General features: G+C 38.2%; 2 protein-coding genes and 1 pseudogene across 2 annotated transcripts; all 3 read right to left on the bottom strand.

Annotated features, from left to right (window-relative positions):
• Positions 1-1,625: 1,625 nt before the first annotated feature.
• LOC134823850 (eukaryotic translation initiation factor 2 subunit 1-like) lies at positions 1,626-4,110 on the bottom strand (annotated as a pseudogene).
• A 1,149-nt stretch (positions 4,111-5,259) lies between these two features.
• On the bottom strand, positions 5,260-9,418 carry LOC134823849 (sphingosine kinase 2-like). The gene is made up of 6 exons (XM_063835447.1): positions 9,363-9,418; positions 8,382-8,514; positions 8,000-8,131; positions 7,282-7,428; positions 6,251-6,322; positions 5,260-5,541 (listed from the first exon to the last, which is right to left on the bottom strand). The coding sequence occupies exons 1-6, from the start codon at positions 9,416-9,418 to the stop codon at positions 5,398-5,400; spliced, it is 684 nt and encodes a 227-aa protein (XP_063691517.1). The 3' UTR covers positions 5,260-5,397.
• Positions 9,419-12,416: 2,998 nt separating this feature from the next.
• LOC134824609 (uncharacterized) lies at positions 12,417-15,015 on the bottom strand. Its single transcript, XM_063836536.1, has 7 exons — positions 14,871-15,015; positions 14,255-14,420; positions 13,849-13,943; positions 13,524-13,686; positions 13,242-13,340; positions 12,939-13,056; positions 12,417-12,674 (listed from the first exon to the last, which is right to left on the bottom strand). The coding sequence occupies exons 2-6, from the start codon at positions 14,363-14,365 to the stop codon at positions 12,955-12,957; spliced, it is 570 nt and encodes a 189-aa protein (XP_063692606.1). The 5' UTR covers positions 14,366-14,420; positions 14,871-15,015; the 3' UTR covers positions 12,417-12,674; positions 12,939-12,954.
• Positions 15,016-15,294: the final 279 nt, after the last annotated feature.

Below are 15,294 nucleotides of genomic sequence, written 5' to 3'. Positions count from 1 at the left end.
TAAAGGATCTCTGTACAGTCTCCAGCTTTTGTATCTCTGTGACTTTTGTAGGGTTCCAGACTGGACAGCAGTACTCTAGCTTGGAGCGAACCATGCTTTTGTATAAAGTCAGCATGACTACTTGTGACCGGTCTCTAAAGGCACTCAATGTCCAAGCCGCCATTTTTCTAGCTCCTTGAACTGTCTTCTCAATGTGAGGACCCCATGACCTACTGCTGCTAACATACACTCCAAGGTCTCTGACAGTTTCCTGTGGTGATATTGCGTGTCCTTTTGGTGTAGTATACTCAACAGTCTCTGGGTAGAACGGGAGCTCTCTTAGAGCTTTTGATCCATTCAGGGGGTAGTTTACAACCTCAAACTTCTGTTCGTGTAGCTCCATGTTGTTAACACGTGACCACTCGATGACTATGTTGAGATCATCTTGCAGTAACTCCACACTACTCATTCCTCGGATAGCCCAAATCAGCTTTATGTCGTCTGCAAAGCTGAATCCGTTACTATAGCTAATGCTGTTCAACAGATCATTGATGTACAGGATAAATAGGATCGGTCCTAGGACTGTCCCTTGTGGCACCCCACTTGCCACTGGCTGGAAGGATGATTTGCGACCTTCAACAACGACTGTTTGTTTTCTGTTTAGCAAAAACTCTTTGATCCACCTTAAAACCTGACCACCAATTCCGTATCGACCAAGCTTGGCTAGCAGCACTGCATGGTCGACCTTGTCAAAAGCTTTGGCAAAGTCGAGGTAAATCACATCAACTTCTTCGTCATTGTTCAGTGATTTATAGATCTGTTCGATGTGACTGAGAAGCTGCGTCATGCAACTCCTCTTTTTTCTGAACCCATGCTGGTTCGTATTGATCATCATGTTCTCTTCCAAATGACGAACCAGGTTTTCTCTGATTACACGCTCGAATGTCTTAATGATGTGTGAGGTTAAAGACACTGGTCTATAGTTTGCTGGGTCCGTTCTGTCCCCCTTCTTATAGATAGGGGTGATATATTGGGTCTTTAATTCCGCTGGTATATACCCACTGCTGAACGATTCCTGCCAGAGGAGTGTTAGCGGGTCTGCAAGTTGTTCTTTGCAGGCTGTGAGTATCCTAGCAGGAATCTCTCCATTAGGTGCGGCCGAATAGGGATCCAGTTCTCCTAATGCTTCAATGATATCTTTTCTTGTGAAGCTTAGCTCGTTGAATCCGGAATCCAGTCCCTGAGGTAATCCTTGGCTCTTCATACATTCATCAATATCGGCACTCATAGGGTTACTAAATACCTTCTGGTACTGCTTCTGAAGTAACTACCACGTTAGTTTTCATTACCAGTTACCAGAGTTACCAGGGTTACCAGTTACCAGGGTTTAGTAGCAGCTACTGAGTTACTGGACGAGGCTATCAGTTCATTTTCATCCTCTGGGATTTCTTCTAGATTCTTAGACTGCAGGTCATTTTGCACCGCTTGAGTGCACTGGCTATATCATGGAAAGGTTCGGGTTAGCTATTTTGATCGTGAACATGAGCAAATATTTACAGCACGTACTTTTGAAAATATTGTTATTTTGGGTGACGAGATGATATGTCGTACTAGATATTTAATGAGACGAGAATTTGAGTCGTAGATGGGAAACAGAATATCAGAATGATACACGAAGATCATGTACATGGCACATGACGAACATAAGATACCCAAACAATTCAAAAATTAAAAGAAACAGAGGAGAAGTTTCAACACAAAATTAGACTTCATTCTCGTCACTCTCCTCCTCCTCGTCATCATCACTTTCCTCATCTTCACTGTCTTCATCTCCATCTTTCTCCATCATGTCCCTCTCCCTCTGTTCCATTTCCTCCTGCAGTTTCTGATCCTCTCTTTCTGTTACTACCTTAGGATCGAGCTTCACGTTGAAGGTACCTTTGGAAGCCTCTATTGAGTTCTTGATGGCAGCCATAGACGCTCTTACTGCCTCCACTCCTTTCTCTTCGATGAATAACGTTACAGAGATGACGTAAATGGGTGGAGCAATAAGGTTAGTTTTCAAGGGGACATCTTCTGTAGCTATAGTTCTAAACCTGCTCTGAGAGCTGCTTTCACTGCATCAATACCTTCGTACGCGTAACATAGCACCTCTACGTCAGCTCTTACTTTGACTGCTTGCGGAGTGAGTCTCCTCTTGATGTTTTTCAAAAGAACCTCTTTGGTGTGCTCGTTGTGTGTAGTCAGTGTAGCTTACGTTGCAATTATCGAGCTCTCTTATCTTTTGTAAATTGCGATAATAGTTCAGTTTGCTGCTACCGCGTAGTTAGCCTTTGCGTGTGTACTTGTACATTCCTATACAAGTACACTATGGAGGATGATCGTAAGGTGACCCAATCTCTGGACCAAATTCAAGGATTCGAGTATGATGAACAGACAAAATTGAAGGACAGTGTTACTAAGTGGTTCATTACGCTGGGAAAAGAACTGAAAATAGACGACAGAGATATTTGTGGAGATATGGACAGAGAAATATTTATGGCTCCAACTGTCTATAAAAAGCATCTGGCACTTCGGCTTGTGGGAGCAATAGACCTCGTTCAACGGCATGAATGCCAGATGGCTAAAATGGAGGAGATCATATATTTCTCGAAGACGGAAGAGTTAGAAGACAAGGATAAGTTGATCAGGCTGCAGGGCCAGCTGCTTGTGCAGAAGGACAAAGAACTACAGTTGTTTAAGACGTCGGTTAAGGAGACAGTGCAAACAACGGTGGAGTCAGGGATTAAGAGCTACAGTGCAGCGTACAACAAAACAGTGCAAGTGGTACGGTCTGCAACAGTAACATCCTGAAGAAGGTGATGAAGAGTGTGGCTGCAGAGGAGGACAGGAGCAAGAACCTGATTGTGTTTGGGTTGAAAGAAGAGGGAGAACAGCTTCCAGCGCTAGTAACCGCAGTTCTGGAGGAGATTGGGGAGAAACCTCACTTCGAAGCGACTAGAGTCGGCAGGAAGAGGCCAGGTAGTACGACTATCCGACCAGTAAAGATCACTGTCCCAAGCTCAACAGCGGTTCAACAGATTCTGATGAAAACAGGAAGACTGAGGCTAGTTGAGACCCACAAAAATGTATGGATCTGTCCAGATAGATCTAGCGAAGAACGAGCAACGAGGAAACATCTGGTTACCGACCTGAAGAAGAAGAGGGTTGAACAGACTCATCTCGACCACTATATCCGGTACGGGAAAGTCTGTAGCCGTGTTAAGAAACCACCATGAAGCAATTCATGTCTCTCGGACACTGATCAGTATTTGAATGAGTATTGTGTATCTTAATAGTTTTCGGACGTTATCTGTATTTGAGAGACAATTTTAAAATTTATATACGAGTTATTTCTTGATTGTTTCACACTTCATATTTCATAATTTGTTTCACACTTCATATTTCATAATTTTATTACTAGGTGGAGGTGACGTTATTGAGACTTTGGGCGGCCATAAACCTCGTGTTTTAAAAGTTGTCCTCTGTACTTGTTTCACTGACCCACGCTTTATAGCATTAGCATTTATACATTTCGGCCCATTTTATATGTTTGTTCGATTTGCTGTACATTTGTATATTTGCTATTTTGTAAAAGTTTCAAATCAAATCAATATCCAGCTTATCGAGGACCTCAGGTTTTTGAGCGGCTTCTTTGAACATCTCGTGTGATCTTCCACTTGTGGGGTATTTCTTGTCAAAGCATCACGCGGTCTTCTTGTACAGCTCCTCTAACATTTTATCATCCTCATAATCTAGCAGCTCCCCAACATGTCTCAAGATCTGGTTAACTGTTTTAGCTTTAGAGTACTTTTCTTCGCACCTCTTAATATCCTCCTGTACGACTCGTCTCTTGGAGAGATCAATATACCCCTTATCTTGGTCCACTCTGGTCACCAGGACACACTCGTTCCTTCCCACTCTCACCAACTTGTTTATAGACCTGATACGCTTTCTCGAGAACTCAGACATGAGGATCATACCTTTCTGTCCATCGTATTCAAGTAGTTTGACATAGGCGCCCATCTCAGCGATCTGAACAACATTTACCACGACAACCTCGTCCACCTCTGGAGCTATAGTGGCGCCCATCCACAAAAGAAAAGTGGCCGCATTTCTTGTTTTATAACAGATGATTTTAGTTATATTACTGTGAAGTCAAAAATTAATTTAACCAGAATGTTTATTGTTTACAATTACATGTGTTATGAAAATTAATTAATTATTGAAAACTCTTGATTAAAAATTGAAACTCTTGATCTGACAAAATATGACAATGCGTACGAATATAATCTTCTTAACAATCACACTACAGTTACAAATTATACCACATATTCGTATTACTATTAAGTGAAACAACAAATAAAGTTGTAATCCAGAAAGTGTAGGAAAATCTAGGAGGTTGAAATTCTAGAAAATAGAAATTCTTGAAAAATGTAGTGCCATTCACAGTCCTTTTTGTATCTTTTTATAAATGCAGAGTACTCGAAAGTTAATCACTGAAAATGATATTATACAGACTTAAATATAATGGAGAATCAGTTCTCGAATTCAAAATCTGTTGAATTTGAAAGGACTGTGAATATTAATAATAGTAATACTATTGAATATTTAGTTTGACAGATGGTGACGAAGTGAGATCTGGTATTGATAGTTTATTTTAACATTGTAAATTGCAGCTATATACTATGTAAGTTATTGTAACGTTATTGAAACCGCGTCGACAACTAATTGTTTTGAAACACTGACTGGAGACTCTCACTTCGTCACCAACTATCAAACTATATGATCGACCCACTCATAAGAGCGAAGAAAGATTACCATTATTGAATATTAGTAATTATAGTAATATTATTAAATAAAACTAGTCTTGGCAATGTCAAATTTTGATAATTAACTTTCTGTCACAATGAATTTTATCTCGTTACTTTTTATTCAAGACTATTAAATTTTTGATTAATTAATCAATTACAAAAAAATCGTTATGTACATATTATCATCTTATTACTTCAAAACAGTACAATTTTTCCAATATTTGGAAACCCTAAAAAATCAATTTCTCTTTATCAATAATGCTGTTAATAGTATTATGCGACTACGAAGTTCGTAGTACGAACTTATAAATTTAAAGCTGAGCTACCAAACTGTTGTAAAAAGCTTTCATAAACAAAGTGTCCACATTTAACTACATATTATAATACAAGTGAACAACGTATAAACGCAATAATATATCACTATCAGAATCAAGTGAAACACACTCAATGTCACGTGACGTCACAAACCATATCACGTGACGTCACACACCATATCACGTGACGTCACACACCATATCACGTGACGTCACACACCATACCACGTGACCTCCCACAACAAAGTCTCTTAATCCATTAATGGTAAGCAGATGACTCGAGCGATGCCCTTGAATATACAGGCGTGTAGCGGTTCGTACGGTACCAGTTCACCGTCAATAGTAACGTACGCTCCTGATTCCGAGAGTTCTGGTTCGAGCCTGAACGCTCTTACCTGAAGAGAGAATGTAGTGAGATAAATACTGAGTGGGACGCTGGATAACTATAATTAATTATAATTAACTATAATTAACTATAATTAACTATAATTAACTATAATTAACTATAATTAACTATAATTAACTATAATTAACTATAATTAACTATGAGTATTGCTGAAAGCACAGTGTAAGGCCTACACGGACCGCCTCTAACTAGCCAATCCCTGTTTACATGCCGTGTAGCAGGGGACTAGAAAGAGCTAAACTAGTAAGCGGGGCATAGCCAATACACTATACTTCCATCATTGAGTATATTACCAACCAGAAGGAAAATTTCCTTGTGTTTGGAATCTACCAAGACGAAAGTTGTACAATCCAGCGAAATTCCGAAGAATCATTCCAGTATAATTAACTATAATTAACAAGTGGGGGCTCTAGAAGTAAAAACAGGATTAATAAAATGATCTGAAGGGAGATGTTTGCATGCAGTACAGCATGCATACAGTATAAACTATAAGTATACATTATACACCCAGGGGTGGTTTTTGGTACTTAATTCTAGTACCAGTAATATGCTACATTTATTGCTATTTTTGATGCTAGAACTCTTAGTACAAACTTTTGGATGATAAATTGATTGATATTAGAAATACTGTAAAAATAATGATATTTCACGAATATCGAGAGATATCCACAATTTGAAATCAATGATAAACTCTCTACCTTTTCAAAGTGAATGGTCCTTGTTTCGTTACATTCAGGAGTGCAGTTATTCACCAACAGTTGGTAAAAATCCTGAAGATAATAAAAAAAATTTAAAATACGGTTTTTAAAATATAGGTTTGTAGAGGTTAACGCATCAAAAACTAAATAACTTACAAATATTTGGGTGCTTTAGGGAAGATGATAAAAACGATGTGATGATAAAGACCTTATACAAATGAGTTTTTTAAATTCGATAAACAGAGGAATAGATCAAGTGCATTAAATTGTGCAATGTGCACTGTGCTTTGTGCATTGTCCTTCGAAGAAAGCGAAATTTCAACCGATAGGAGATCGGATGCACAATCCCATAAAACTGTTAGAACCAATATTCATAGACCACAATTTCGTTTTGGCGCTGAAGAGTGAGGAGTGATTGTGATCACAAAAGCTCACATTCAAATGCTGAGATCACTAATAACACACATTTCAGGTCCTAATCCCACAATCTACATACCCATTACTCACAAGTCATACACCGAACATTCAATCCCACATTTTTAGTGTGCAGAACACAAAACTGACATTTCAGCTCACACTTCAGCAGACACTAACTCTCAGAATAAACAAGGGGGGCTTTGCCGCTTTGTTGGCTGAAGTTCCGTGATTATATATATTAAATAACTGATCGTCAATGTTTAATTTGTAATAATGGTTACTTTGTAATAATGGTTACTTTGTAATAATGCTTACTTTGCTCTTTGAAATAATGCTTACTTTTTAATAATGGTAACTTTGTAATAATGCTTACTTTGTAATAAAACCAGCGAACATAACATTTGTTGTGCTTTGAACCAATCCCGTTTCAATTAAATCCGTGATGCTTTGACACAAACCGGAGTTGATTTCACTCAAAAGTCAAAACGCTTTATTTCAAACTCGCACAAATCCCATTTTTCATGCTTTGTAAAAACAATGACACACTCAGGGTGTCCAGGTTATTTTGAAAATAAGATGTCCCTGGACACCCTGCGTTCAATGCTTCATCCCACCTGTCTATTGTAACCTTCGTTATTACTATCCGACCACATAAACCACAAATATCCACAATCTAACGGCATATCCAGCTCCGTAACTTGGATTGAGGAAGTCAGGTGGGTCCGAGAAAACGCGTTTACCGAGGAGAACTTTCCCTCTAACTGCGGGGAAATGTGAGTGAGTGAGCGTGAAACACGTGGCGTCACGTGAATTGTGACGTCACGTGATGTCAACTCACGTGACGTCATCATACCTTTTTGGAGCGGCCCTGGGAGTGCATTAGGTGCACAAAACCGCAGTCTAGTTTCATTTTCTTGGCACACTGAAACTTTAGAGCAAGGTGGGTTAACTTGAACGCCATTATGGTTGAGAATTTACCATCTATCTGGGAGTAAAAGAGTTGTTAGTGAAAATGTGTTAAAATGTGTTAAAAGGTGTTAAAATGTGACATCACTTGATGTATCATTTATAAATATGTTTATAAATATGTTTCAAGAACCCCTCTTATAATAGTTGTTAGTGAGCTGTGTTTTGGGAGTTGCTAGAATATTTCCATCAATTTTATTCAAGCTTCTCATAATTTCACGACAGAAAATGTAGATCAAATGCCCAACATCCTCTGTAAACATTAGGTACGAAAAACGCATCACAATTGGAGACCAAGTTAGCTAATAATGATCTCCTGCCAATTTATCAATACAATTTGAACCAAGAAAGAAAACAATATCTCACCAATTTCCAAGAGTCCGGTATATCACTGTTCAGCCCAATATTCTCGATACTATCAGTTATTTGTTGAAGAGCTACGGGATCAAGTTCAGGTACTGGGACACATTTCTTACACTGACACGTGTCAGAAGATTCCTATAATTAGTAATAAGTTAATCATTAATTAGTTAATTATTAGTAATGATTAAGTGGGAACTGCTCTAGGTAAGCCGCTAGCGATATCTTACATATCACATTTTAATGATTTCCGACTGTTGGTATAGAATGACAAATCAAACATCGATGTAGACTGGTATTGTCTCAGAACCCCAGCGACCAAATACCAATACATTGCCCCCCCCCCACCCCCCCCCCCCCCCCCCTCCACATTTATTCACCAACAAACCTGTAAAGTAACAGACTCCGAAACAACACGACTCCGGTCCGGTATTTTAGAGTCGATATCTTGCGAGTCTCCGTCCGAATCTGAATCCACGTCGTTAAGAGCCGTGAAGTCGAAATTAGGGTCTAATATTTCCCTGGGGACGGTGGGTTTATAGAACTACTCTTTATTGAGTCCTAGACACATGACGTCACGTGAGTTGTGACGTCAGAACTCACGTGACGCTCGATGCCGGAACAGTATCCCAATTCCAGCACCTTCAACTTCATAAATTAAGATGATCGGCGTTTAAAGATGTGACAGAAAAATCGTACTATAGTGCCCGTGTTACCTTACCCATAAAAACATGTTTCGGATAAAAAATTTGTTGGTGGTTTAAAACTTCATTTTCACTGTGGTTGGGATAATCTTCGCTAACCAGCTTCGGGACTCTTCTTCTTCATCAAGAAACAGAGAAAAGATAATCACGACTATTCTCTTTATTGCACTCTGTTGTCGTGGATTGGAATCGGTTCTCACTCTTGGACCCCTCCTCCAAAATGCTGATAAAACGTTCAGGCTGTCAACTTCTTCACTTCTAACCCATTACTTTACTGTTTTCAGTGTTATTTCTGCCCTTTCAATCTTGAGGTAGTGTTTGATTATTATAATGTGCCACTAAAAATATCCCAGGCTTTGGGACTTCTTTATTTAAAACTAGTGTTATTGGTATATTTTTTAGAATTTTTTCACATGGTAAGTTAGCTTGTCACATAGCATTCCTAAACTTAAGAAACACAACTATTGTTTCGATGTTTGAGTAATCGGAAAGGCCCAATTAATGAAATTTAGAGACGCTAATATTTTGAATTAAAGGTAACTTCCTGTTGATACGTTTTTCTAATGTTCCTGTTCATGGTGATGGAGTTGGTGTCGATGTCTCTCCGTCGTCTCACACCTTCAGAAGAAACACAAAAAGTTGGTCTTCTAGCTCTACTCTGCTACCTCGTTCCCTCTGTTCGTGCTCTGCTTATACCCTGTTTTCGTCTGCAGTGGAACATGTCCTTACACCATCGTGCCCTTACTCGCATAGGGCAATATGAATTCATAAGCACACTGGAATGAGTCACTGAAATTGAAAACTTCGACAACTGGGCTTACTGATCGTGGATGGAGAGGATTGTCACATGTAACATTCCTGTAATTCCAATTCACCATCACATCCCTAACATCACGCTCATAACTCATCTTATCCCGCTATGAAATCTACATTGCTAATCAAGTTGAGATGGTGCTATCACAATCCTTTAGACTACCGTCTCCACTCTCATTTGTTTCACTCCCAGGCTTGCAATCTCTCTCTCCGCCCTCAAAGGAGTAGCTGACTACACGATTGCTGATCGCATCATTGAGAGCCCAATTGGTATGCGATGGGCATGCTTTGTTCTCTACCTTCTCACATCAGGACTAAGCATTGCCAACTCTGGGATCAACCCTTGCATCTTCCTGGCAAGAGGCCAAAATATGAATACCTACTTCAAGAAGTCCATGCATGGGGCCTACAGGAAATCTTCAGCAGCTCTTACTCGGGGTCACACCAGCCTGTCAGTGATGAGTAGCGTCCTGGCTAACAAGAGTGTCGCCAGAGAGGAAACTACTTTCTCCAATACTTTTAACAAGCAAGACACCGTTCTTGCTCTTTCTCCCATAAGAAACACAACATCCCCTGATATAAACGGTACTCCAAGGGTTCCGCCCAAAATAAATGACTCGAGTCTTTGATCAAGAAAGATTTGAAACTTTAACTTCAAGCAAAATGGAAGAATGGTATTATAGTCCACTAAGATTTCATTTTCTCAACTGACACAGGAAAATCGTCGATAATGTGCATGGCTTTTTTATCGCGATTTTCGTTGGCCTAAACAATTCAAACAGAAACTTTACTCAGACTGGCGCCGGTTATGAACTAAAGCTGACTGCTATCTTATGTTTTATTTCTTTCAGTTTTTAGTAGTCGAGAGTGTACGTTTTACAACTACACAGTAGATAACATATCCTTTCGCTCACTTTGATTGACTTGTTAGCAGTATTAGTATTACTTAGGATAGAAATTTGAATCAGTAATCTTGATAACACTCATCCCGATTTTAGATTTATCCTACCGTTAGCAAAGTATTGACGATTTGATGTGACTTTCATTATGATAAACAATTTAGATTCGATTTAGATTTTAACTTTCTAGCTGACAGTAGTAGTTGACTGTAGTTGTATAATGTATATTTGTAGCATTCATGATTTTCTATTGAACATAACATTTTTATTTTAAATCATGCAGCCAAAATGTTAGCAGTTCAACAAGTGAAATGCTTCATAAATTTTAATTTTTAAGATTGCAATAATCACATCTTGAGGTTAAAAAATCATGGTAGCAGTAATGGAAAAAGAAAACAGAAAGTTTAGCAAAAAGACGTGGACTGTGGAGGTGTTAAGTTTGGTTTAGTCAGCTTCAAGTTCCAACATAATACATTATGTGTATAATACATTTATAAAAGTTGCTGTTGTAATGGATGTTTTACCAAATCGTCATGAAAAATGTTTAGTTAAACTCAGCGGTTTTCTATGAGACTGATTTTCCTTTTTAGTCATTTAATCGCACAAAGGACCCATGGTAGTCCCTACTTTCAATTGAGAGAAGATCTTGCGCAGTTTCGCGAGTTTCACTCGTTATAAAGCCATTTCCAATCGGGCTACTTTTGCTCAGCATAGTGAAAAGACATTTTGATGATCCCATGTTTGTCCCATATGACGATCAGATTAAAATTTATGATCAATATTTCTGTTTGGTCCCTTGTGATGTCGGGAACTGAGAAAGTGTTTCGCTAACGGTTCTTATCTCTATCTCCGGATAGAAGGCAAAACAGATTTCACATTTTTTTTTTTAAGGGAGCTTCTGTGTGAAAGTAACATGTTGGTCTTTATAATGTGGTTGAGTTGGTCTAATGTGGTTGAGTTGGTCTAATGTGGTTGAATTGGTCTAATGTGGTTAAGTTGGTCTAATGTGGTTGAGTTGATATAATGTGGTTGAATTGGTCTAATGTGGTTGAGTTGGTCTAATGTGGTTGAGTTGATATCATGTGGTTGAGTTGGTCTAATGTGGTTGAGTTGGTCTAATGTGGTTGAGTTGGTCTAATGTGGTTGAGCTGGTATAATGTGGTTGAGTTGGTATAATTTGGTTGAGCTGGTCTAATGTGGTTGAGTTGGTCTAATGTGGTTGAGCTGGTATAATGTGGTTGAGCTGGTTTAATGTGGTTGAGCTGGTCTAATGTGGTTGAGCTGGTATAATATGGTTGAGCTGGTATAATGTGGTTGAGTTGGTCTAATGTGGTTGAGTTGATATAATGTGGTTGAGCTGGTCTAATGTGGTTGAGTTGATATAATGTGGTTGAGTTGGTCTTATGTGGTTGAGCTGGTCTTATGTGGTTGAGCTGTTTTAGGTGGTTGATCTGTGCTGGTTAATTGTGGTTTGAGTGGTCTAATGTGGTTGAGTTGATTATATGTGGTGAGCTGGTCATATGTGGTTGAGCTGGTCTTATGTGGTTGAGCTGGTCTAATGTGGTTGAGCTAGTCTAATGTGGTTGAGTTGGTCTAATGTGGTTGAATTGGTCTAATGTGGTTGAGCTGTCTTATGTGGTTGAGTTGGTCTAATGTGGTTGAGCTGGTCTGATGTGGTTGAGCTGGTCTAATATGGTTGAGCTGGTCTGATGTGTTATATTATGCTGTATCATCTTGGTTGGGCTGGTCTAATATGGTTGAGCTGGTCTGATGTGGTTAAGTTGGTCTAATTTGGTTGAATTGGTCTAATTTGGTTGAGCTGGTCTAATGTGGTTGAGCTGGTCTAATGTGGTGAGCTGGTAATTAATATGTTGAGCTGGTATAATGTGTTGAATTGTTAATTGGTTGAGGTTGGTCTAATGTGTTATTAAGTGGTATAATTTGGTTGAAGCTCTGGTATGATGTTGGTTGAGCTTGATTAATATCCTCGGCGGCGTGGAGGTCACATTCCTAAATTTCCCCTTGTTCCTGAATCAGAGGCAAGCTTGTCCTCCTCAGCGTTGCATTATTAGTGTCTTGTAGGCTTGCTGCTCTGGATTCTTTATGACTGATCAGACCACATTTATTTCTAATTCTGAGAGAAAGTCTGCCGAGTTCCTGTCTAAAGCTACTCCCCGTCGTTAATAGAATAAAGGGGTTTACAAACGAGTTGAGGTAGGCTAAGAAGTTGTAGGTAGCGTAGAAATAGGTGGAGCTTTGTTCAGTCTGAAACAGGTTTTGTTATTTACGGATATGATAAAGATTATATTATAAGGTTCTTGTAGTTGTACTGCTTAAAATATTCTTCAGATTTTGACATTCATATTCGAAAGTTAAAACCAAAAGTGAACTGCATTGTAAAAACTGAAATATATTGCATATCCTGTGCAGTCTTACAATAAACTAGTAATGAGTAGTTTATTGTATTATAATATATACAATGTAACATGTATTTATTAAAGAGTATATTATTAAAAAGATATAGCTCACCACTCCGATGTCAGTGTTAGTATGCTCTCCAGTAGCTAAAGAAATTCTTGAAGTTACAGAATATAATGATAGAGTAACACATCATGTACCATCCGGTCATCATCAATAGTGATACTATCTGAAATTGTATTGTTAAGTTACTTGCACCATATCAGTTTGAAATTTTAAAAATTTCCTTTAAAAAATGGTGCCTAGTTACCAGTATTTTTTACAGTCGTTTTATATGATAATTTGAATCCATTGTACATAATAATTGTACATTGTACAGTACAAATTGGTAGATAAATTATTAATTTAACTTACAACTTGCTTGCTTTGAACTTTCTGGTCCATATTTATAATGAAGCTTCCAAAGCTACCTTGCTTTCTGGACTTTCTGGACTTTTTTCGATTCCATGACGACTGCACAATTTTAACCAGATCATAAATTTATAAAAGCAACTGGGTACACGAATCAGATGTATGATTAAACTAAAATACTTAACTACCTATACTGAAACATGATAGCTTTTTAGATTTGACATCAGACATTCAAAGCAACCACTTTAAGATTATCCAAGAAAAACATAAATCCATATTAATTACCTTATAACGCTTCATAATATAGATGACAATAACTGAGTTGGTAACTATGATAAGAAGGAGGGACAGAAACATTGGAATAGGCCCCATCAGTGCAAAATATAATGATCCGATCTCTTCAGCATTATCTCCCTCTGCATCGAGTACAAAGTCACAGTTACTTCGACTGGAGAGAATTATGATTTTCATCAAACAGTCGTTGTAAACAAGCATAATGTATTAGAATTGGGAATAATAATAATGATATTACTACAATGCTAATAGTGATTGGTCAAAGTCAGTAATATCACGAAATAAGATTTGTTCTAGAAATCAGAAATTGACTTACACATTTTTGAATTCGTATTTGAAATTGTCGAAGTAGTACGGAAAGAAAGCGTAAGCAACTCCGTAGATATATGCGATAACACAAAGTCCAACCACCTGAAATAATGTTATTCAACAATCTCAGACCGTACCAATTCATTCGTAATGTTTTGCAACGCAAAGGATTCAGTTTGTAAATTAAATAGCGTATAAATATAACGTTTAGGAGCCATATACTGTATACTGTACAGTCTGAAGGTTGTCAGTGTACAGTGTACAGTGTACAGTGTACAGTGTACAGTGTACAGTGTACAGTGTACAGTGTACACTGTACAATGTAGTGCAGTGTACAGTGCAGTGTACAGTGTACAGTGTACAACCTTCAGAAGTCAGAACGACCTGTATAAGTAAGTTAACTCAGTACTAACCAGTCTACTGTTCCTGTCAAGGAAGCACTGTGCGGATAGTAGACAGCATGTAGCCTCATCAGTCCAGCTACACTGAGGAGGAGGGGTGTGATGACCATGTTCCAGTTCCATACCATTCTGCTATCTCAACACAGCGGTGACAGGGATTGGAACCAGTCGTCTCTTCCTGGAGGTTGGATTGTAATTCCGTCATGTTTTTAGAGCAAGAATTTAAATTATCAGCGTTCTTTTTGTAGTATACAATTATAGTGTCGAAATCTCATTCTGAACCAGTGGACTATTTAAAGTCGATCTGAGATGATTTAATTTTGCGGCAACGTTTAGAATTTACCATATGTGGTTAAAATTTCGGTTTTAAAACGTTTAACGTGTTTAAGGGTAGTTAGGGATCTTTACAATGTCAGTTGGATGTGTATTTGATATGTATCCTTTGTAAAGCTACACAGTAAAGCTGAAAAGAAAATCTACATTTTATTGGGAAATCTAACCTTGAGAGTATATAAATCTACCAATATTAATATTCGGAATCTAACTGGAGAGTATTAAAATCTAACATATTAATATTGGAATCTAACCGGAGAGTAATAAAATCAACATATTAATATTGGAATCTAACCGGAGAGTAAGAAACAAGCACTGTAAGAGCCGTCAGGCACACCACGGTCGGTAAAGGTTTCAAACACAATGACAATGTAGTATGGCTTCTGTTTTCCCATCTTGTAGAAGAGGTAGAGAGCTAGAGTGTTCACTATAAATCCTACTACGCCCATCACCAGATGAACCTGGGAGATTTTATCAAAATGTTTCAGGAACAATTACGCATTTTTTATATAGACTGTCTCTATGGGAGATTACAGAAAATTTAAGATGCAAGGTTTTTGTAAAAGACTTTTACTATCAGTAAAACATCATTTGGTTTAAGAATTTAGTGATACCGTAAGTTAGGGTCATTTTAAGATTGAAACTTGATTATTTGAAGAAAACACTTACTATTCCCAGCATCAAGATCTGCCACCTCATCACACACAATCTCGCAACTA

Source organism: Bolinopsis microptera, chromosome 12, assembly GCF_026151205.1.
Source record: "Bolinopsis microptera isolate Bmic1 chromosome 12, MBARI_Bmic_1.0, whole genome shotgun sequence".
Lineage (NCBI taxonomy): Eukaryota > Metazoa > Ctenophora > Tentaculata > Lobata > Bolinopsidae > Bolinopsis > Bolinopsis microptera.
This window is presented reverse-complemented; position numbering and strand designations above follow the sequence as displayed.

What these genes read in the sequence shown, in the direction of transcription:
- LOC134823849 (XM_063835447.1), bottom strand. Translation starts at nt 9,418, where the DNA reads ATGTTCCACTGCAGACGAAAACAGGGTATAAGCAGAGCACGAACAGAG. An exon ending in GCACGAACAGAGGGAACGAG is followed by an intron (nt 8,515 to 9,362) that starts GTAGCAGAGTAG and finishes CACCGTCCCCAG; the next exon opens with GGAAATATTAGACCCTAATT. An exon ending in GGACCATTCACTTTGAAAAG is followed by an intron (nt 5,542 to 6,250) that starts GTAGAGAGTTTA and finishes TTCTCTCTTCAG; the next exon opens with GTAAGAGCGTTCAGGCTCGA.
- LOC134824609 (XM_063836536.1), bottom strand. Translation starts at nt 14,365, where the DNA reads ATGGAACTGGAACATGGTCATCACACCCCTCCTCCTCAGTGTAGCTGG. An exon ending in TTGACAGGAACAGTAGACTG is followed by an intron (nt 13,944 to 14,254) that starts GTTAGTACTGAG and finishes ACATTATTTCAG; the next exon opens with GTGGTTGGACTTTGTGTTAT. An exon ending in AAATACGAATTCAAAAATGT is followed by an intron (nt 13,687 to 13,848) that starts GTAAGTCAATTT and finishes AATTCTCTCCAG; the next exon opens with TCGAAGTAACTGTGACTTTG.